We start from the raw sequence: 24,533 nt of genomic DNA on the forward strand, positions 1-24,533 counted from the left end.
ACTGTCCGACCAATGCCAGGATGACCAGAGGAAGGTGACGTATGAGCCCAACAGATCACGAACATCAGACGGAACGTACTTACGTCCAACTGGACACTGGGTGGGAGTGGGCTCCGCACGCAACGCCCGCTCAATGTCTGCGTCAACCTCCCATACCGTCGGTGCCACCAGGCAAGATGCCGGAATTATGGGAGTGGGATCCGTGGACCACTCCTCTGTGTCATACATCCGAGACAGTGAGTCTGCCTTGGCGTTCTGGGAACCTGGTCTGTAGGATAGAGTGAACACAAAATTGGTGAAAAACATGGCCCACCTTGCCTGACGAGGATTCATTCTCCTCGCCGCCCAGATGTACTCCAGATTGCGGTGGTCAGTCCAAATGAGAAAAGGGTGTTTAGCCCCCTCAAGCCAATGCCTCCACGCTTTCAGAGTCCCGACAACAGCCAACAGCGCCTGGTCCCCCACATCATAGTTTCGCTCCGCCGGGCTGAGCTTCTTCGAAAAGAACGCACAGGGGCGTCCTCGGACGCGTCCACCTCTACTATGAACGCTAAGGAGGGATCAGGATGAGCCAACACAGGAGCCGAGGTAAACAGAGCCTTCAGGTGACCAAAAGCCCTGTCCGCCCCAGCTGACCTCTGCAGTTGCACGGTCCCCCCTTCAGCAGTGAGGTAATGGGAGCCGCTACCTGACCAAAGCTCCGGATAAACCTCCGGTTGTAGTTGGCAAACCCTAAGAACCGCTACACCTCCTTTACCGTGGTTGGAGTCGGCCAATTACGCACGGCTGAAATGCGGTCATTCTCCATCTCCACCCCTGACTTGGACAGGCGATATCCTAGGAAGGAGACGGACTGTTGGAAGAACAGACATTTCTCAGCCTTAACGTACAGGTCATGCTTCAACAGTCGACCAAGCACCTTGCGCACCAGAGACACATGCTTGGCGCGTGTAGCGGAGTATGTTAGAATGTCATCTATATACACCACTACACCCTGCCCGTGCAGGTCCCTGAAAATCTCATCTACAAAGGATTGGAAGACGGATGGAGCATTCATCAACCCGTATGGCATGACGAGGTACTCATAGTGCCCAGAGGTGGTACTAAATGCCGTCTTCCACTCATCCCCCTCCTGGATACGCACCAGGTTGTAGGCACTCCTGAGATCCAATTTGGTGAAGAAGCAAGCCCCATGCAATGACTCGGTCACACTGGCTATGAGAGGCAGAGGGTAACTATACTTCACAGTGATCTGATTTAAACCTCTATAGTCAAAAAAGAAACTCAAGGAGGCAGGTGAAGTGGAAGGCCGAATGTATACCTGTCCCAGAGAGTTGGTGACATATGTTTCTATAGCCACCGTCTCCTCCTGTGACAGAGGATACACGTGACTCCTGGGAAATGCTGAGTCTACCAGGAGATTTATCGCACAATCCCCCCGTCGATGGGGTGGTAGTTGAGTCGCCTTCTTTTTACAGATCGGCATATTCAGGGGGGATGTGCATGGTGGAGACCTGGTTTGGACTCTCCACCGTAGTTGCACCTATGGAAACACCTATACACCTCCCTGAACACTGACCTGACCATCCCTTGAGAGCCCTCTGTTGCCACGAAATAGTGGGGTCATGATGGGCCAACCAACACCACAGGAAATGCAGGAGAATCTATCAGGAAGAGTAATTCTCTCTGCATGACCCTCCTGTGTTATCATACATAGTGGAGCTGTGACCTCCCTAATCAGACCCGACCCTAAAGGACAACGATCTAAGGAATGTACAGGGAAGGGCACATCAACAGGAACAATAGGGATCCCTAATCTACGAGCAAACGAACGGTCAATAAAGTTCCCAGCTGCGCCTGAATCTACTAGCACCGTATGCTGGGAAAACTCAGGAAATTCTATAGATATATACATGTGCACAACAGGAAGCTCTGGGTGAGTTGGGTGCATACTCACCTGGGATGATCCACCAGTGCCCTGCCTGCTGCCTCGACTTCCTGGGGAACCTCTCCAGCACCGACCAGCAGTGTGTCCTCTGCGGCCACAGGTAGTGCAGGAAACAGACCCCCCTCCGGTTACCCTTAGAGCAGCACCTCCGAGCTCCATAGGTGTAGGATTGGAGGTGCTGGGGGATGGAATGGACGGACCCTGATCCGAACGTCCACGGGTGGCCAACAGGTTATCCAGCCGGATGGATAAATCCACCAGCTGGTCAAGGGTAAGGGTGGTGTCCCTGCAGGCCAGCTCCCAACGAACGTCCTCACGTAGACTACATCGGTAATGGTCGATCAGGGCCCTCTCATTCCATCCCGCGCTGGCAGCCAGGGTCCTGAAGTCCAGTGCGAATTCCTGTGCGCTCCTCATCTCCTGTCTGAGATGGAACAAACGTTCCCCCGCTGCTCTCCCCTCAGGTGGATGATCGAAGACCGCCCGGAAGCGGCAGGTGAAATCCTCATAGCGGACCAACGTTGCGTCTATACTTCCCCATTCCGCGTTGGCCCACTCAAGCGCCTTCCGACAGACAGATGAGGGCGGACACGCTCTCGTATCCCGAGGGAGCCGGGTGGACGGTCGCCAGGTAGAGCTCCAACTGGAGCACGAACCCCTGGCACCCGGCAGCCATCCCATCATAAGCGCTCGGGAGCGAGAGGCAAATCCCACTGGGTCCAGGTGACGGAGGGGTGGACAGCGATGTGGGTTGTGGTGTTGGTTGGAGTGAAGTTGATGGGGTTGTGAGAAAACCTCTTTTTTTCCCCATCTCTCCATGGTGAGCAGCTTGCGATCCATGGCTGTGCCAAGATGTTGGAGCATCGTTGCGTGCTGCTGGACGCGTTCCTCCACTTGTACCGGAGGACTGGGTGCACCTGCTGACTCCATAAAAGAGGTGCATGATTCTGTCAAGTGTCAGTTGTGCAGAGGTGAGGACAGAGTCAGGCGCAGGACACAGAACTGAGTAAAATAACGTACATTACTCAGAAAAATAATCAGCCAATAAATCCACGCAGGGATAACAAACCCTAACACAAAAGACTAACACAAAAAGCAGGAAACAATCATGCACAAAACATAATGAGAACCAGAGGGTTAAATAGGGAAATTATAATAACGTAATGGGAACCAGGTGTGAACAATCAAGACATAACAAATGGAAAAAGAAATGTGGATCGGTGGCAGCTAGAAAGCCGGCAACGACGACCACCGAACGCTGCCCGAACAAGGAGAGGCACCAACGTGACAATAGCACACATACAGTAATAAAAAAAAAATCCACACATAATTCAAGACCCAAGACTGTGATCTGTATGTAAAATATTAACCACCAAGGGAGCACAGGCAACATCTTGAGATTCCCTGGAGAATTTCCCTTGAAACATTCAAACTGCATACATTTTTTTTGCAAGCACATAGGCTTACATTTACCCCCAACAACCCCCTCTAACGTATTTTCCTTTTTCCTTTATTTTTACTCCAAGGTGAAAGACTGCTTTTGATGGGCTGCTGAATCTGCTATTATTGCCTGGCAATGTTGTAAAGAATAGGTCTGAATGCCTTTGAGACCTGTTGTCTCTTATGTAATTGTATAGCAATCTATGGTGGATATAGAAATATCCATGTAAGTGTAACAGATGTCCCACAAAGACAAGAAGACTGGTCTCAACACCAGTGTAACAGATGTCCCACGAAGACAAGAAGACTGGTCTCGACACCAGTGTAACAGATGTCCCATGAAGACAAGAAGACTGGTCTCGACACCAGTGTAACAGATGTCCCACAAGACAAGACTGGTCTCGACACCAGTGTAACAGATGTCCCATGAAGACTAGAAGACTGGTCTCGACACCAGTGTAACAGATGTGGCGGTCCTAGTTGATCGTTAGTTTATTTTCTGCCTATAGACACAAGGGAGCACATTAGATGTGCAGGACAACTGTATGTTGATGGCTGTAGATACATAATTTGTCGCTTACATATCAATATCAGACAATATCATAACACTGACAGAGATAGTACAAAATACAATAAATGTAAGTATCTGAAGATAGACACAAGGAAGCACATTAGATGTGCAAGACAACAGTATGTTCATGGCTGTAGATTCACGATTAGTCTGTTAGCATAGAAATAACTGTGAATTAGCAGGGGCTAATGTGACCATTACATCTCGAGCATGATAGCTAACTCACTCTTACAGCAATAACATACAATTGCACATTCCAGGATGCCCTCAATATCTAACAGGTACTATACACATATACTGTATACATATAAGGACATGTGCATAGTGAACTCGTACACATTGTAAATATCAAAATAGAATAAAGTATTTCAGAACGTGACATAACACTTGAATATCAATGTCACACTGGGAAGATTTGATGATCACCATCTCCCCTATCTGCAAATGTAACCAATGGCCTAACACCTTATTGATATGTAAATTCATCCAACCAATAGGAATACCTAAACATCAAATACACATTTCTGCAGAGGCAAGTGGAGACATAACTAACCCTCTTACATAAGAAACACAGAGACTTATCAACATGTTCATGTTGGGGGCCACTCATCCACCAGCAGCACATAATCAACTCAGAGACTTTTACAAAGGTTTCCTCGATGACTTTGGCAATATGGCTCTTTGGAGAGCATATGTTGAAAGTAGTCAAGTCAAGACCCATTTTTCAGACAGAGGACAGGAGTCAAGCTCTGTTTGCAGTTCCATTGATCCCTTTGGCAGGGGGCTCTAATCAACACAAGGACATTGATTTCCTCCCCCAAGGGGCTCTGAAGAGGCAGAGACACCTGCTATCACAGCTGACAGATATTAATGCCTACTAACAAACAGCTAACAGTATCTAATGCCAGAATGTGGGGCAGGAGAAGGTGAGTCAACCATGCGCAGTTAGATCCCACTCTCAGGGATATTGGATGCTAAAACACATCACAGAGTGAGATTCTCAGTGCTATCATTCTAAATCATATATTATACAGTACCAGTAAAACGTTTGGACACACCTACTCATTCCAAGGTTTTTCTTTAGCTGTACAATTTTTTTTTACTACATTGTAGAATAATAGTGAAAACATCAAACCGATGAAATAACACATATGGAATCATGTAGTAACCAAAAAAGTGTTAACTTGTTATGGATAGGGGGCAGTATTTTCACGGCCGGATAAAAGACGTACCCGATTTAATCTGGTTATTACTCCTGCCCAGAAACTAGAATATGCATATAATTAGTAGCTTTGGATAGAAAACACTCCAAAGTTTCTAAAACTGTTTGAATGGTGTTTGTGAGTATAACAGAACTCAAATGGCAGGCCAAAACCTGAGAAGATTCTGTACAGGAAGTACCCTGTCTGACCATTTCTTGGCCTTCTTTGTCATCTCTATCCAAAACAGAGGATCTCTGCTGTAACGTGACACTTTCTAAGGCTCCCATAGGCTCTGAGAAGGCGCCAGAACGTTGAATGATGACTCTGCAGTCTCTGGCTGAAAAACAGTAGCGCATTTGGTATAGTGGTCGATCTGAGAACAATGAGACGGGCGTGCGCATGCACGTGAAGAGGCCATTTTACAGGGGCTGAGTCACTGGCTTACTGGTGTTCTTCCATGCCGTCCATGGGAGGGGTGCGTCACTTGAGTGGGTTGAGTCACTGACGTGGTCTTCCTGTCTGGGTTGGCGCCCCCCCTTGGGTTGTGCCATGGCGGAGATCGTTGTGGGCTATACTCGGCCTTGTCTTAGGACGGTAAGTTGGTGGTTGGAGACATCCCTCTAGTGGTGTGGGGGCTGTGCTTTGGCAAAGTGGGTGGGGTTATATCCTGCCTGTTTGGCCCTGTCCGGGGGTATCATCGGATGGTGCCACAGTGTCTTCTGATCCCTCCTGTCTCAGCCTCCAGTATTTATGCTGCAGTAGTTTATGTGTCGGGGGGCTAGGGTCAGTCTGTTACATCTGGAGTATTTCTCTTGTCTTATCCGGTGTCCTGTGTGAATTTAAATATGCTCTCTCTAATTCTCTCTTTCTCTCGTTCTGTCTTTCTCTCGGAGGACCTGAGCCCTAGGACCATGCCTCAGGACTACCTGGTATGATGACTCCTTGCTGTCCCCAGTCCACCTGGCCGTGCTGCTGCTCCAGTTTCAACTGTTCTGCCTGCGGCTATGGAACCCTGACCTGTTCACCGGACGTGCTTGTTGCACCCTCGACAACTACTATGATTATTATTATTTGACCATGCTGGTCATTTATGAACATTTTAACATCTTGACCATGTTCTGTTATAATATCCACCCTGCACAGCCAGAAGAGGACTGGCCACCCCTCATAGCCTGGTTCCTCTCTAGGTTTCTTCCTAGGTTTTTGGCCTTTCTAGGGAGTTTTTCCTAGGGAGTTTTTCCTAGCCACTCTGCTACTTTCACATGCATTGCTTGCTGTTTGGGGTTTTAGGCTGGGTTTCTGTACAGCACTTTGAGATATCAGCTGATGTACGAAGGGCTATATAAATAAATCTGATTTGATTTTACATTTTCAGTCTTTGAACGAAAACAACGACTCCCGGTCGGAATATTATCGCTATTTTACGAGAAAAATCGCATAAATTTTTTTTTTAAACAGCGTTTGACATGCTTTGAAGTACGGTAATGGAATATTTTGAATTTTTTTGTCACGAAACGCGCCGGCGCGTCACCCTTCGTTACCCTTCGGATAGTGTCTTGAACGCACGAACAAAACGCCGCTATTTGGATATAACTATGGATTATTTGGAACCAAACCAACATTTGTTGTTGAAGTAGAAGTCCTGGGAGTGCATTCTGACGAAGAACAGCAAAGGTAATCCAATTTTTCTTGTAGTAAATCTGAGTTTGGTGAGTACCAAACTTGGTGGGTGTCAAAATAGCTAGCCTGTGATGGCCGGGCTATCTACTCTGAATATTGCAAAATGTGCTTTCACCGAAAATCTATTTTAAAATCGGACACCGCGATTGCATAAAGGAGTTCTGTATCTATAATTCTTAAAATAATTGTTATGTTTTTTGTGAACGTTTATTGTGAGTAATTTAGTAAATTCACCGGAAGTGTTCGGTGGGAATGCTAGTTCTGAACGTCACATGCTAATGTAAAAAGCTGGTTTTTTTATATAAATATGAACTTGATTGAACAAAACATGCATGTATTTTATAACATAATGTCCTAGCAGTGTCATCTGATGAAGATCATCAAAGGTTAGTGCTGCATTTAGCTGTGGTTTTGGTTTTTGTGACATTATATGCTAGCTTGAAAAATGGGTGTCTGATTATTTCTGGCTGGGTACTCTCCTGACATAATCTAATGTTTTGTTTTCATTGTAAAGCCTTTTTGAAATCGGACAGTGTGGTTAGATAAAGGAGAGTCTTGTCTTTAAAATGGTGTAAAATAGTCATATGTTTGAAAAATTGAAGTTTTCGGATTTTCGAGGAGTTTGTATTTCGCGCCACGCCCTATCATTGGATATTGGAGCGGTGTTCCGCTAGCGGAACGTCTAGATGTAAGAGGTTTTAAACCAATCAAAATATATGTTATATTGGAGATTATTCAAAGTACCCACCCTTAGCCTTGATTACAGCTTTGTACACTCTTGGCATTCTCTCAACCAGCTTCATCATGAAGTCACCTGGAATGTATTTCAATTAACAGGTGTGCCTTATTTAAAGTTCATTTGTGGAATTTCTTTCCTTCTTAATGCATTTGAGCCAATCAGTTGTGTTGTGGCAAGGTAGGGGTGGTATACAGAAGATAGCCCTATTTGGTAAAAGACCAAGTTCATATCATGGCAAGAACAGCTCAAATAAGCAAAGAGAAACGACAGTCCGTCATTACTTTAAGACATGGTCAGTCAATCTGGAAAATGTCAATAACTTTGAAAGTTTCTTCAAGTGCAGTTGCAAAAACCATCAAGCGCTATGATGAAACTGGCTCTCCTGAGGACCGCCACAGCAAAGGAAGACCCAGAGTTATCTCTGCTGCAGAGGATAAGTTCATTAGAGTTACCAACCTCAGAAATTGCAGCCCAAATAAAAGCTTCACAGAGTTCAAGTAACAGACACATCTCAGCATCAACTGTTCAGAGGAGACTACGTGAATCAGGCCTTTATGGTTACATTTCTGCAAAGGACACCAATAATAAGAAGAGACTTGCTTGGGCCAAGAAACACGAGCAATGGACATTAAACCGGTGGAAATCTGTCCTTTGGTCTAATGTGTCTAAATTTGCGATTTTTGGTTCCAACCGCCATGTCTTTGTGAGACGCAGTGTAGGTGAACAGATGATCTCTGCATGTGTAGTTCCCACCGTGAAGCATGGAGGAGGAGGTGGGATGTTGTGGCGATGCTTTTCTGTTGACACTGTGAGTGATTTATTTAGAATTCAAGGCACACTTAACCAGCATAGCTACCACAGCATTCTGCAGTGATACGTCATCCCATCTGGTTTGCACTTAGTGGGACTATAATTTGTTTTTCAACAGGACAATAACCCAACACACCTCCAGGCTGTGTAAGGGCTATTTGACCAAGAAGGACAGTGATGGATTGTTGCATCAGATGACCTGGCCTCCACATTCACTCAACCTTAACCCAGTTGAGATGGTTTGGGATGAGTTGGACTGCAGAGTGAAGGAAAAGCAGCCAACAAGTGCTCAGCATATGTGGGAACTCCTTCAAGACGGTTGGAAAAGCATCCCAGGTGAAGCTGGTTGAGAGAATGCCAAGAATGTACAGAGCTGTCATCAAGGAAAAGGGTGGCTACTTTGAAGAATCTCAAATATAAAATATATTTTGATTTGTTTCAAACTTTTTTGGTTACTACATGATTCCATATGTGTTATTTAGTAGTGTAGATGTCTTAACTATTATTATACAATGTAGAAAATAGTCAAATTAAAGAAAAGTCCTTGAATGAGTAGGTTTCCAAACTTTTGACTGGTACATGTGGGATGAGACAGATGGAGGAGTCTGGCTCACCAATAGGAGTTGTTTTTGCTCTGCCAATAGAACTGTAAGCCCAGGCATGAGAAGAAATGCAAGTACAGTGTTAATGCTCCCTATTCTATTGCTATGGGAAACTGGTCTGGTGCTGTACTGTATGTTATATGTCCACAGAGATGTGGAGGGCATCATTTCAATCTTCATGAGAACTATCTGTACGGTGTTTCTCTCCTCTCTCTGTGTGAGACTGCTTTAGTAAGCAGTTTTACTGCAGCAGCTGGTGACTACTGCTTTGGGGCCCACATTGTGCTGTCACCATCATCAATTCAACTAATGCAGAAACTGTGTCTAGGTGAGATTGAGGAGCAGGTGCGGGGAGCTGGAGTCATTACCCTGTGCTGATGAGAGGTCACTGTTTCAGAGGTTTTGCTTTGCTATCTTGTTTTTTTCTTCACTGAAGAGCCCCAAATAATTTTGACATGTATCCACCATTTTATCATCAGTAGTCTTTCTACTGTTGTGCAAGAGACTATTGTGAGTTAATCGTATGTAACACAATGAGTGAAGAACTTGTGTGAACACAGCAGGGAGCTTTTTAGGTGTACATTTGAACATGCTGCCATGCCTCATCTCACATAGTACATTTTGGTGAGGAAATAATGTCAGTTTAATAAATAACATGCCATTAATAAGCAAATAATGAAGAGTTAATTTTTATTGACAGGATACCTGTGAGAGCTCAGCGAAAATGATTGGTGAATTATTTTCCCATATGAACAGTGATGAAAAATGAGCATTAATTTTCGTGTCTGCAGCTACTTTCATGAACACAGATAGTATGCAATTCTCCTCACAGACATGTATTTAATAAGCATGACACAGTCCCTTATAAACGCTCATCAGCACGCAAGCATACGAACTCACATGCTAATGCACGCGAGCGCGTCATTTACCGCCCATAAGCGCAGACTCAGACACACCCCCTTATTGCTACGAGTGCTTCACATAAACCATGAGGGCGCACTAAATCACTGTTGACTGTGTTGTGGACAACATGTAGCACTAAATGCGAAGATGGCATGATTATTATAAAGACTGTATAAGAGATGTAGTAAAGCTGCACCTAACAGGAGCCAAGGATTGATCATGTAGCCCACATATGATGGAAGCGGATCATTGGCGTGAAGGGTAAGATGATATCCACTCCTATTTGATGATGGAATGAAAGGACGTGTTTCAAAATTCTCCGTTTTTCCTCTGAGTACGGCCACAACATGTTGGTCTATTTGAGCGTGTGATTACCTCTCCTCGGATGATGTCTTCGATGTTCAAATACATTGGGTCAGCAATGCCGTGCCGCATCAATAAACGAGGACAAAGTGTGCTTCAGATCTTGGTGTGCCAAAATCACACCTTTGAAAATAGAAAAGCTCAATGATAACTGTCCTTTCAAATGCAGCCATCGGATCAAATCATGACACTGTTACAATAGCGCATATTAGACCTATTGCATCAATGCATTTTCCCAACAGTTGTCTCTGTGGATAAACTGTTTACTTTCTTATCAATTGTTTAGAGGGAATTTGACAATTTGCGACATGGACAGGTTGCCTATGTAGGTTAAGTTGGATTCGTTTCACGTAGAGAGAGTGCATAACTGTGGCCCATCGAGCATCTATTGAAAACGAGCCTATTTGAATGTTTCAGTGTGTGCTGAGTGTATCCAGGCGACATGGCATGTGGTATGTGAGTGTAGCCAATGTTATTTGTACTAGTTTACAGTGTTAAAGTGAAAGTGGTCCCGCTTGCCCCTTGATGCACTTCTGTAGCCTATGGCAAAATATTTTATTTTAACTCAAGTCTCTCTTCCATCGATGATATAGGCCTACATAATCATGGACAAGCATTAATATTGTGTATAGGCCTATGCATAAGCCAAATAAACGATATCTGTTGCCTACTCTGTATACTGAAGACATTACTGTCAGGTAAATGGCTATTTTCTCCAGATTGCAATGATTTCCTAATTTTCAAATGAGACAACGCAAACAGAGTAGGGCTATCATGATTCAGCCATATAATGTCAATTCTGATATTTGGATTTCAGCAACATCAAAAGAGACAAAAAGTTACACATTCCAGAGATTCACCATAGTTCAGCTCAAAGGTGTGTTTTCTTATTTTATTAGCCTCTGGATAAATAGCCTTCTTTAACCAAAGGACATACAGTACCAAGGCCATAAATCTGCATCCTTTGTGACCTTTTATAAAAAATGCTGTCACTGATGACTTACCCTCTAAAAAGGACATTCAATGCCTTTATCAGCATGAGATCAAATCAGGTGACTTTGTTATGTTGGGCGATAGCATAATGGATTGCATAATGGTGGAAAGAGGGTATGATTCTACACACATACACACACAAACACACACGTCTGCACTTCAATGTCAGTGTTGTCAATTTTCCTACTTTCTGAGTAATACTGTATATTATTAATTAATTCCATCCTCTTTGCTATTTTGGGTAGCATGGCTGACACAGATGTCAGATTGATTAGAGAATATTCATGCTTCAGTGGCATTTCAGTGGTGGCCATCAATTAGACAGCGACCAATGTAATGAAAAATAAATAGCCATAATTAAAAACATTTATCTTGTCAAAAAATATTTGGTTATGCTTCATCTTACAGTCTGCCACAATATTTCTTGTGTATTTCCTTAGAAATAACATTGTAAAATAGTAGTAACATAATAATAATCAAATAATTATATTGTTGATGTTAATTTAAACAAACACACCATTTCTAAATATTTTCATACCAGGTTGTTAGTTATCAATTGTGTTACACCCGACCCAATGGTGTAATATTTAAAAAGGACATATTTGCTGTACGTTGAAATCTGGTTTGAAAATTGTAATTACAAGATGAGTCAGTGGCTGTAACCATGGTACATGATTTAATAGTATCTGTAGGTCTGGTAAGGTTATGATTATTGTGTGTAGATGATATTTAGGTGTGTTGTGGACACATTATGGGGGAGACGTTTGGTCAGACCTCTCTCCTCAGGATGAACAGATGGTATCTCAGGGTTAGCTCATGGGCGAGAGCCAACAAGGGAGCCTCTATGTTTGTCTCTCTGTCATGAAAATATGCTTTAAAAGTCAAATGAAAAAGCATTACAAGCAAGGTCTATGTGCAAAAATATTGAAATGTTTGCACTATTTGAAACATGGACACTCCCTAATTCTTGGTTTTAAACAGAGACACATTATTTATATTCCATTTCTTCATATAAACAGTGGTCAACTATACCCCTTTGTTTATTACAATGTACTGTTGTTTAAGATATGAATAGCAAGCTATGTACTAATGAAATACTCTGTGTGTACTGAAAGCCACTATGCCACTGAATCTATTCTGTTGAAAATCTATTTATTGGGTGAAACAAAGAGTCAGTGATCTTGACTCTTGGAAACAAACCATTGGCATCTTACATAGCCTTTAATTTTTTTTTTTTTTTGGGGGGGGTTGACTGTCGTCTACAATCAATGGAAAGGGACTTATTTACTGAGGAGTTGCCAGTCACTATTATACTTTTTGTATATATTGTCACGCCTGCTCCCGCTCCCCCTCACTGACGCTTTCGGCTCCCCAGCATTACGCACTCCTGCCATCATCATTACGCACAACTGCCTTCCCCCGTCACGTGCATCAGCGATGATTGGACTCACCTGGACTCAATCACCTCTGTCATTACCTCCCCTATATCTGTCTGGTTCCCCGCTCTGTTCCCTTCTTCAGCATTAATTGTCGTTTGTTGTTGTTTACCTGTGTGCTGACGCTGTTCCTGTTTTGTTACCTGTCTGTTCCTGAATAAATGTTGACTCTCCATATCTGCTTCTCATCTCCGGCGTCGGTTGTTACAGAATGCTGAAGCCTTCATACGAAGCATCGGGGAGTGCTGGCGTTCCGATTGGTGGTGATGTCGGGTCCGGGGGCGCCACCGATGGAACAGGGGGTGCCTAAGCCAGCTCGTCGGGCTGTCACGCCCTAGCTGGTGCGAGAGGTTCTTGCCCCGGTTGGCTCGGAAGCCGCCCATCCCACATCGGGCCTCAGCCGGATCGTCAGGTTTTTACGCCCAGCCAGCTCGTCAGGCTGCTACGCCTCCGCCGGATCATCGGGCTCCCATGCCTCAGCGGGATTGACAGGCTTTCACGCCCCAGCCGGATCGTCGGGCTCCTATGCCTCTGCCGGTTCGTCGGGAGTTTACGCCCAGCCGGCTTGTCCAGCGCCCGTGCCTCAGCCGGCACGTCAGACTCGCCCAGGTGGGACGCCAGGTGGCACCCCTAGAGGGGGGGTACTGTCACACCTGCTCCCGCTCCCCCTCCCTGGTGCTCGATTAGGCGCCAGGCTCCCCAGCACTACGCACTCCTGCCACCATCATTACACACACCTGCCTTCCCCCCGTCATGCGCTTCAGCGATTATTGGACTCACCTGGACTCAATCACCTCTGTCATTACCTCCCCTATATCTGTCTGGTTCCCCGCTCTGTTCTTTGCTTCAGCATTAATTGTCATTTGTCGTTATTTACCCGTGTGCTGACGCTGTTCCTGTTTTGTTACCTGTCTGTTCCTGAATACATTTTGACTATCCTTACCTGCTTGTCATCGGGTTGTTACATATATACAGTGCCTTGCAAAAGTATTCATCCCCCTTGGCATTTTTCCTATTTTGTTGCATTACAACCTGTAATTGAAATGTATTTTTATTTGGATTTCATGTAATGGACATACACAAAATAGTCAAAATTGGTTAAGTGAAATGAAAAAAAATAACTTGTTTAAAAAATAAAATAAAAAAATTAATAAAAACTGAAAAGTGGTGCATACATATGTATTCACCCCCTTTGCTATGAAGCCCCTAAATAAGATCTGGTGCAACCAATTACCTTCAGAAGTCACATAATTAGTTAAATAAAGAGGGCCGCCCATCAAAACTCATGGACGAAGCAAGGAGGGCATTAATCAGAGACGCAACAAAGAGACGAAAGATAACCCTGAAGGAGCTGCAAAGCTCCACAGCAGAGATTGGAGTATCTGTCCATAGGACCACTTTAAGCTGTACATTCCACAGAGCTGGGTTTTACGGAAGAGTGGCCAGAAAAAAAAACATTGCTTGAAGAAAAAATAAGCAAACACATTTGGTGTTTGCCAAAAGGCATGTGGGAGACTCCCCAAACATATGGAAGAAGGTACTCTGGTTAAACAAGACTAAAGTTTTGCTTTTTGGCCATCAAGGAAAGCGCTATGTCTGGCGCAAACCCAACACCTCTCATCACCAAGAGAATACCATCCCCACAGTGAAGCATGGTGGTGGCAGCATCATGCTGTGGGAATGTTTATCATCAGCAGGGACTGGGAAACTGGTCAGAATTGAAGGAATGATGGATGGCGCTAAATACAGGGAAATTCTTGAGGGAAACCTGTTTCAGTCTTCTAGAGATTTGAGACTGGGATGGAGGTTCACCTTCCAGCAGGACAATGACCCTAAGCATACTGCTAAAGCAACACTTGAGTGGTTTAAATGTCTTGGAATGGCCTAGTCAAAGCCCAGACCTCAGTACAATCGAGAATCTGTGGTATGACTTAAAGATTGCTGTACACCAGCAGAACCCATCCAACTTGAAGGAGCTGGAGCAGTTTTGCCTTGAAGAATGGGCAAAAATCCCAGTGGCTAGATGTGCCAACCTTATAGAGACATACCCCAAGAGACTTGCAGCTGTAATTGCTGCAAAATGTGGCTCTACAAAGTATTGACTTTCGGGGGCGTGAATAGTTATGCACGCTCAAGTTTTCTGTTTTTTTGTCATATTTCCTGTTTGCTTCACAATAAAAATATTTTGCATCTTCAAAGTGGTAGGCATGTTGTGTAAATCAAATGATACAAACCTCCAAAAAATGAATTTTAATTCCAGGTTGTAAGGCAACAAAATAGGAAAAATGCCAAGGGGGATGAATACTTTCGCAAGCCACTATAGGTTTGGATCCTTACAGAATCATTCCCAAAGTGCTTGAAACAAACCATTGAATTATTCAATGTGGTTTAGTGACTCTTTTTCTCTAGAGTGAATGATTACAGAGACAGATATCTGTACAAATACAGTTTTGCACTATTTTCATGACCAGACTTTGTATTTAAGATCCCACTAAGACTAAGTCTGATTTGTTATTACAATACAGTACTGATAATTTACTACCTCTTAGAAATGCAGTACTTTTTTGGAGGGGAACATCCACAGTTTCAGTATTTGTTACTTTAATTGTTTCTCTATTTTTAAATGTTAATTTATGGGCCTTGCCTATATTAGTACACTTTTAGAAGACAGGGTTACAAAGGGGTTCTTCGGTTGTTCCCATAAGAGAACACTTTTTGGTTCCAGATAGAACCCTTTTTGGTTCCAGGTAGAACTCTTTTGGTTTCCATGTAAAACCCTCTGTGGAAAGGCTTTTACTTGGAACCCAAAAGTGTTCTACCTGGAACCGAAGGGTTCTAGCTGGATCCAAATAGTGTTCTTCAAAGGGTTCTCCTATGGGGACAGATGAAGAACCCTTTTAGGTTCTAGATAACACCTTTTTTCTAAGAGTGTGTTGTGTTTCTCAAGTGTTGATCCTGTGCAAGATGTTAATCTTAGATTTAGATGCTGTGTAAAGCATCTTGGCAATATGATGGGCAGTAAAATCGAGATTTCCCATTCTCCTAAAATTAGAACAACCTTGTGTGGCACACTGCAGAAAAGCACATCACAGCATGATACAATTAAATCCTTCATCTGTTTCTTCTCTAGCTATGTGAAAATCCACAGATTACAGGCTCCAAGTTTAAGATGCTTTACTAGATGTGAACTTTTCCTTCTTTTCATTGGATCTGAAATGAAATAGGCCTACAGTATGGAAGATAAAAGTGCTGAATTAAATAATAATTAGATTATTTATGTTGGTAATCTCTGTCATCATAACATGTTAATGTCTGTGTAGAACCACTTCTAAATTTTTTAAGAAAATTTGTGTATGTTTTACTATGGATATAAAATGCTTCTCTATCTTTCTTTTCTCAGGTCTTATTGATCTTGAATCAATCTGAATGGGGAGATCGGAGGAGTCCCTATAAGATGACACGCACAGATCCCTCTGATATACTGGTATCTACTCTGTATCGGGACATCAAACTAAATCCCATCACTGGGGACTCCGTTTCGCTCAGCCCCTTCCAACAATGTGACTCGCAAATGATTGACAAACTGGAGCGACACACGGAAACCATTAACAAAAGACACTGCCGTAGCTTTGACTACCTTGAGTCATTGGACGACCCACAGCCCTTTTCTGCCTCAATGGAGTATCCTGACAAGAGGACTGAGCATCAGGGGGTGCATAAAGAGGTGACCTGGAATGGCCTGGATCATCCAGGACACCTCCGTTTCTCGTCCCCTGATCTGTTCAACACTAGACTACCCCCACCACAGCATGCCAACCCAAACAAAACCAGTCAGGCCACGAGGTCATATTCAAAGAAGAGGACAAGATCAAAAAGTGCTCCCAGAGTCAAGACCACCCTTACCCCTGTGCCCATGTCAGTCTCCCCACCGGTAACCAGGAGAGGACGAGATGTCCCACAGGCTGTACCAGACCCCCCTCTTAGGACATCTGAACCACACCGGGACTCTTACTCCTCTAACCAGGCTTTTTCGAACGAGGTACACCCTATAAAACTGCAACCACACTCTCCCCTCTACGTCTCAGACTGTTTCTCTGAGGAGAGCAAACAGGATGAGCCAGCCATCACTCCTCATGTCAGGTGTCGTGTGGATATCAAGCCAGATGCAGCGGTCCTGCAGCACACAGCCAGGAGGTCTCAGAGCATGAGGACTGAACATCCCTGGCAGAGATACTCCTACTTCAGTCAGAGCAGAGGTCTGTCTGTGCCACGGCAGGTACGGACACCCACACCAAACGACTGTTACAGTGGCGATTATAGACAAACATATCAGTACACTACCTGCGGGCCCCCCAGCTACATCCAGCCAGTAGACATGCGAAGGGTGCCCTCCACTATAATGCCAAGGGAATACTTGTCAAGGGAGCAGAGGACTCTTTCAAACCCCAGTATACCCACTAAATTCTTCTACACTGAGGATCCGACCAGATACCCTGTCCACTCCTCTGCTAGAGCGTACTATCAGGATGATAATTCCAGCCTCACCAGCCAAGGCAGTACTCTTAATGGTCAGTATGTGCATGATCCACGGACTCGCTGGGTTCACACTCTCCCAGTCCGGCCATATTATACAGAGCAACACTTGTCCAGCAGAGACCCTGTGCAGGCTGTCTATACCAGACCTTACTCCACAAGCGAGGCAGGGCCATACTTTGCTCAAACACAACAGGCAAGAGCGTACTATGGGGAAGAACCCAGGGGCTATCCCTGTCAGTCTAATGGCTCCGGGATGTTATACAGCAAGCCGTACAACCCCCCAGCAGAACAGTATATTCCTTACAGGGCGTATCACACAGAAGGCCGTCGACGTACACAAATGTCCCAGGCCTATGCAGATGACTGGTATCGTTCAAGTATGTCTGGATACTCCAACCAGTCCTCTCAGCTGACACCACAGAGAGTAAGACAAGAGCCAGTAATGTCCCCCTGGTTTGAAAACAGTTATGTAGAGCCAACCAGACTGGGAGCAGAAGTCAGAAAACACTCAAAGTCCTGGGACAATATTCTTTATCCTCGTCATGACAGGGAGCAAGCAGTGCCATGTGGACGCAGCTATGATAATCTGTTATACCAGGGGAGACATGCTCTGTTTCCTAATGATACACCAAAGCCAGTTATACTCAATCTATCTAGTTCACCAAGGCGCTATGCTGCCCTGTCCCTCTCTGAAAACTCCTTAGAGAAAGGTCCAAACAATCCTGGAAGGAACACTAAGGCTGGGCTATGGTTTGTAACTCCTGAGATCACAATAACCGACAATGACATACGCACACGTAACCACAAACAGCAAGATGTGCATTCAGCCACCTGGGATGCACTGGATTGTGAAAAGCTGCCAACTCTAAATGTTCTTCATCATCAAGAGCAGCCACCTGAGTCAGCGGAACTGACCAAAGACAGACAACACAAAGATTATTCCCTGCAGCAGAGCCTAGAGCAACTGGACGAGCTGCTAGCTGATCTTGTCACTGATTACAAACCCTCGACCAGCAGGCGGCCTAGTCAGGATTTAATGAACCAACTAAAACAGTTGATTAGTGAGGATGATGAAAAAGGAAAGCTAATATCTTCAGGCCTAGAGAGTCTAGGAGGCCTAGAGAGTCTAGGAACTCTGAACTCACCAATCGCCTCCACTAAAACCAGCCCTGACACCATCAAAGACCCAGACAGTGGGTGTGATGGCTTACAGAGCATACAAAGGAGTCCAGAGGAGATCTCCCCAGACCACAGCACAGACGACGATGACACCATGATGTGTGCCAACAAGAAGTGCAAGCGGACAGAGACCCTGTTCAATGCCTGTCTTTACTTCAAATCCTGTCATAGTTGCTACACCTTCTACTGCTCCCGGAACTGCCGTCGGGACGACTGGGACAGCCATAAAGAGAACTGTCTATATGGGCGTATCAGTAGTGTGTGCAGGCACATGCTGAAGTACTGCAGAGAGAACTCTGAGATCCATAAAGCCTTCTCTCGCATTGCCAAAGCTGGCTACCTTTCCAGAGGGAGAGGCATTCTTTTCCTGGGCTTTGCTAACCCAGGGACTGCTGACAACTTCCTGAAGGTTGGGCTTGAGAGCCTTGTCATGTCCCCCACATATCTGTCTCTAAGAGAGCTGGACAGCTTCAAAGACAACCTGGGGGATTACTGTAAGGACCTGCAGCAGGCTGGCAATGAGTATGACCCCAATGAATGTTTTCTCTTGAATGTATCCATAGCTGTTGGTGAACTAGTGCCTAACAGACCCTCACCAAGAGTCCAAACACCAACAGTCCGAAAATATGCAAAGATTTCGTTGGCCTCCTCCAGCCCAGATAAAAAGGTCTTCAAGAAGGAAAGTGACATGGAGACACTCATTCTCACCCCGCCACCAGGCACACCTGATATTGACAAAGAGGGAAAGGAGGGTATGAAAGCCAGAGAGATCTGCTTTATCAATATCCAACGTGAGCTCAGGACCAGGGGAGTCTTCCTGCGTCATGAGTATCCCAAAATATACCGTCAACTCTGTGAATTTGTGGAGAGCAACAAGAGATTCACGCCCACTACAATTTACCCCATAGATAAGAGAACAGGGAAGCAGTTCATGTGTATGATCATGGCTGCTTCTGAGCCCAGAACGCTAGACTGGGTGGGCACCCCCCATCTCCTGGATGATATTATATAGTACTGACCTGTGCACCTCTGATGTCACCTATATGTACATGTATATACATGTGATTTAACAGATATTTATGATGGATGTTTGTAGATACACATGTATTTTACATCAGAAAGGAAGATTGTTAAAGGGATACTTCAGGATTTTGGCAGTGAAGCTCTTTATCTATTTCCCCATTATCACATGAAATCGTGGATACTATTTTATGTCTCTAACTAGCACAATTACTAACTAGCGTTAGTGCAATGACTGGATGTCTATGGTAACTGCCAGCATGCTAGTAGATACCATAGACTTCCACTCATCGTGCTAATGCTAGTTAGCATTATCTCGCGAAACTACCTCTAACTTCCTTCAAACTGGATGCAGAGACATAGAAACGGTATCCATGAGTTCATCTGACTCTGGGGAAGTAGATAAAGGGCTTAATTGCCAAAATCCTGAAGTATCCCTACTACCAGAAGTAATGTTTGCATATTAATCACTAAGAATTAGATATTATTTAGAAGTGATTCATACAAACAATGTGCAGGAAAGGTTGACTGACGTGCCACACACAAACAAACTATAATGTAACACTTTATCATTGTAGTTTTTGGTTGAAGTAGCGTTGTTTTGATCCTGTTACACTGAAATAGTTTGATCTGCATGTAAAATGGTCATGCTGTATTTCCAAGTCGTTATTTAACTGAATATAACTGAATATAACTGAGGGAGACACTACTATTAAGAGCATTTCTAAAGTAAACTAGATTAAAGCTTCAAAGCATAATCTCCACTAGTGTTCTACTTGTTGAAGCTTTTCTCAGCAGCTGGAATATATAAAAAAATACTGACTGTTGTATTTCTGCAGATGCTTCATTATATCCAGAAAATTATTCTAATTTGAATATCAAGAAACTCTTGAAATTGCTGTGTTGTGCCAGGGTCTGGGTAGAAATCTTAGTTAATACTATTAATATCACTACTGATAATAATACTTTCATTATGCCTACGTATGGATAAAAAAAATCAGGTGTCTACATCTACGCTCTGAATCCCCTCACCCCTTGAGTTTCCCAGTTGTTGATTTTGTTTTAGGCATTTGAATTGCACCCTCTTTCATCACTTTGTTTAGATTTGTACTAATTCTACACTGCTAAATTCATTGTAACACGCTTGATAACTTGTTTGATAGTGGCCTTCAGTAGAAAATGCATTTGACAGAAAGCAATGTGTGGATTTGTTTTGTAAGGCTTGACTCTTGACTGTAAATTAATGTGGTGCATTTGCTTGACATTGCAAATGAACATTTATTTTGCTTAAAGCACGTTATTTATATTCAGGTATTTTAATATTGATTATGCTCATCATAAGACTGACAATGGTTATAATAAACTGACATTCAATGCTTGTAAATTGAATATTATTTTCGAAGGTATATGAAATATTAGTACTACTATTTTTGGTTGAGGATAAAATGTTTTAACTAACACATTTGTTGAAGAATATCTATTAATATCCTATTCCGCCCAATGTATTTCATACCTGTAAATGAACACACAAATGCAATAAAAAGAAAAAAAGAAAATAACAACTTAACATTTAAACAGGACATATTGGTAATGCTAAGTTGGAGCTTTGAGCTGCTATGAGCTTCTTTTGCACTTGAACATAAATTATACAGAATGTCTCCTAATGCATCTACACAGCACTGAAACAAGCATGTTATGTTTCCATTGATAGAGCCTGATATATCTAAAGTTGCTATTTTTTCCTCCTGCAAGATGTCACCCAATTTTCTATTTTGTGATGTTTATAACCCATGTATAATAAATTGAAAATAAAGGCTGACCTTTCTCTTTGCATTTCGCTTCTAGAGTAAACCATGCAGAGCCTTATATTCAGACATATCAAGGCTCTTGAGTAAACCATACAAATCACTAAATCAATGATCATACAATGTGATGCATAGACCAAGTTGAAGGACACACAATAACAACTTGGTATTTAGTCTTTCCCCTTTATTTTTGTTGGTCTTACAATTTAGGACCAAAATAAACACTATGTATATGGGAAGTCTGTAGTTATTCACACTTCTATCAGATAGCCCTGAAGGACAGTCGGAATTACTTGAAGACTGAATAAATCGAACATCCTCGTCTAACTGAAGCATTGACTAGCTGTAAATCAAATCAGCCATGCCACATTAAAGACCATTCTCTGCACCGCAAGCTAGAACTCCAGAAAGCCTACAGCCCATTAAACAGACCAAGACAATGCAGATAATTATTTAAATGGTATCTCAATATTACTTAAATGTTGATAGTGACTCTGAATTTGCCATCAGACACTATCCCAACACGATAGTGCATCACCGTGCAATATGCAGGCACATGTGAGAAACCAGCACTACTTCTGCTCCTAAAATAGACATCTCAATATTCTTATGTTTTTCTATTCAAATGGAGCTGGATGGAGGGAAAACCTGGAGAAAAGCAATTTTTTAGTGTATATGAAATCATAGAACTTGAGCACCACCTATTGATGAAATCTAGACATTGCTAAAGTGGCAAATCAGAATAGTCAAAAACTGTATTTCATATTATTTGAAAACAATAGTTTGTAGCTTATAGCCTACAAATCTGTTTTATTCATACTCACTCTATATTGAAAAATATTCTATGACTAGATACACACTATATTTTCTCCAGGAGGTATCTTTGCCACTGTAGGCCTATTATCCTAACATTTGAAAACAGATTGTTTATGAACTTCACAGACTGCAACTATGGCCCAAATTGGAGTCCAGGGTTCCCTATGGGTCCTTGAGGGGGTCCCAGGGGGGTTCTCAACAAGGTGGGGGGGAAATATTACATTTCTTTCACACCCATATTTCACTCACAGTCAAGATTGCCTGCAGAACGCATCAGGAGAAATGATGATCATAGTTATTCTCTCAATCATAATTAAGAAAGTAAATATGTCTATTTTGTCTATTAACACACAACACAGAGAGAGAGAGAGAGAGAGAGAGAGAGAGAGAGAGAGAGAGAGAGAGAGAGATGGTGGACTAGACTAGGCAGTTGGCCCCTTTATTTAATTGTGCAAGGAGTATACATAATTTGAACCATAGGGATGCCTCCAACATATTTACAGTAAAAAAACATAAATAAATGAGGTGTGCTTGTCATAAACAAAGATTTTCTAGATTTTGCTTCTCCAGCCTTAGCCTTGAGATGAACCTTTTAGGGACTCACTTCAACATAAATACTTTAAGAAATAAGGAGATAGGTATCATTAGTCAATGAATGTAGAAATGTATAACGGCCAACCCAGCAGACTGTCGACCAATCGGGTCACGCAGTTGCTAAACTAATCGTCACGAAATCCCTTGTAAAAAGACAGGGTATGTGTAAGGGAGTGCATAACTGGCTGCAGGGAAGTTAGGCGCAGGAGAGCAGAAATGCGTAGCAAACGGAGCCCTTTATTGAGGTGAACAAAACACCTCACTCAGAAAACTAACCACACACGGGTTACAATAACCCGGAACGAACCAACCTGGAGTACACATACATTTACACATAACAATTCCACACACAGACATGGGGGGAAACAGAGGGTTATATGCAAGACGAGTAATGAGGGAATGCAAACCAGGTGTGCGGGAAAACAAGACAAAACAAATGGAAAATGAAAGGTGGATCGGCGATGGCTAGAAGACCGGTGACGTCGACCGCCGAATGCCGCCCGAACAAGAAGAGGGACCGACCTCGGCGGAAGTCGTGACAGTATGAGTCGAGAAAGTGCTTATTTTCCTCAAAAGTACGCATTGTCACGATTTCAAAACGATACGATATTACAAAGAACAAGTAAAATATCTCAGATCTCGGAAATTATAAGTAATGTTGTCCTTGTTGTTCACGTAATTCATTCTAATGTTGTATTTTTGAGCTAGCGCCCAATTCACTCCCATTCACTCATTGAAGGAGTCTCTATGGGGGGTGATAAGGGCCATAATTAAGCCCAGGCAACTATACCACTGTGTGGCTGCCTTACTAAAATCTGCATGTCGCCTGCATGTTACGTTAACTAACATGTCGTGATACCAACGCCTTACTAACATCTGCGTGACTCCTGCGTGTTAATGAAAGTCATAAGGTGCGTAGCCTACATCAGACAACCAATAAGAGTTGTGTCCGTGGCTTTCAGTCGAATGGAGGAGTTCATAGGCTTTCCCAGATGGAAATTTGGGATCCTTGGGATATCCTACCTCAATCAAGTATAAATGTAAAATGGTTAAGTTTAGTGTTAGTTAAGGGTTATAATTTAGTGTTCATGGTAAGGACGTCCTAAGGAATCCGAATAGCAGTGACCATTCATAGTGATAGACGGGCATGGTATTTGAGAGCTTGGCGGTGACACAGATATTCATTTTTTTTTTTTTTACAAGCAGCAGAAGTGATTTTCCAGTGTCTGCCCCAGATAGTTTCCTTAGAGACTATGAAAGTAATTACCAAGATGTCCTTGATCCAATTGAGGAGTAAATAGGCTATATTTAAGTTGTGATATCGTTGGGAAATATTTAGGCCTACTGTGTTGATAAGGCAAATTTGGTTTATTTGAAAATAATTAGTTTTTGTTGATAATGAGTTGATAACGTATTGTCGAAAGCACGTAGGCAATATTATTCCTATACCCACATGCATCCCCCATTCAATTTTGTTCCTATACCCAAGAATGCAAAGGTATTTGAACAAAATGACTATCGCCTTGTAGCACACACTTCTGTCATCATGTAGTGCTTTAAGAGACTAGTCAAGGATCTTATCACCTCCACCTTACCTGTCACCCTAGACCCACTTCAATTTGCTTACCGCCCTAAATGGTCCACAGACGATGCAATCGCCATCACACTGCACACTGCCCTATCCCATCTGTACAAGAGGAATACCTATGTAAGCATGCTGTTCATTGACTATAGCTCAGCATTTAACACCATAGTACCCTCCAAGCTCATCATTAAGCTTGAGGCCCTGGGTCTCAACCCGCCCTGTGAGATTGGGTCCTGGACTTCCTGACGGTAGGAAGGTAGGAAACAACATCTCCACTTCACTGATCCTCAACACCGGGGCCCCACAAGGGG

At 43.3% G+C, this 24,533-nt stretch overlaps 1 protein-coding gene across 1 annotated transcript; it reads left to right on the plus strand.

Annotated features, from left to right (window-relative positions):
• The first annotated feature begins 9,852 nt into the window (after positions 1-9,852).
• Positions 9,853-21,255, plus strand: LOC106585545 (apical junction component 1 homolog). The gene is made up of 2 exons (XM_014171887.3): positions 9,853-10,156; positions 16,088-21,255. The coding sequence occupies exon 2, from the start codon at positions 16,142-16,144 to the stop codon at positions 19,412-19,414; it is 3,273 nt and encodes a 1,090-aa protein (XP_014027362.1). The 5' UTR covers positions 9,853-10,156; positions 16,088-16,141; the 3' UTR covers positions 19,415-21,255.
• Positions 21,256-24,533: the final 3,278 nt, after the last annotated feature.

Source organism: Salmo salar, chromosome 24 (genome assembly GCF_965601325.2).
Source record: "Salmo salar chromosome 24, fSalSal1, whole genome shotgun sequence".
In the NCBI taxonomy this organism is placed as follows: Eukaryota; Metazoa; Chordata; class Actinopteri; order Salmoniformes; family Salmonidae; genus Salmo; species Salmo salar.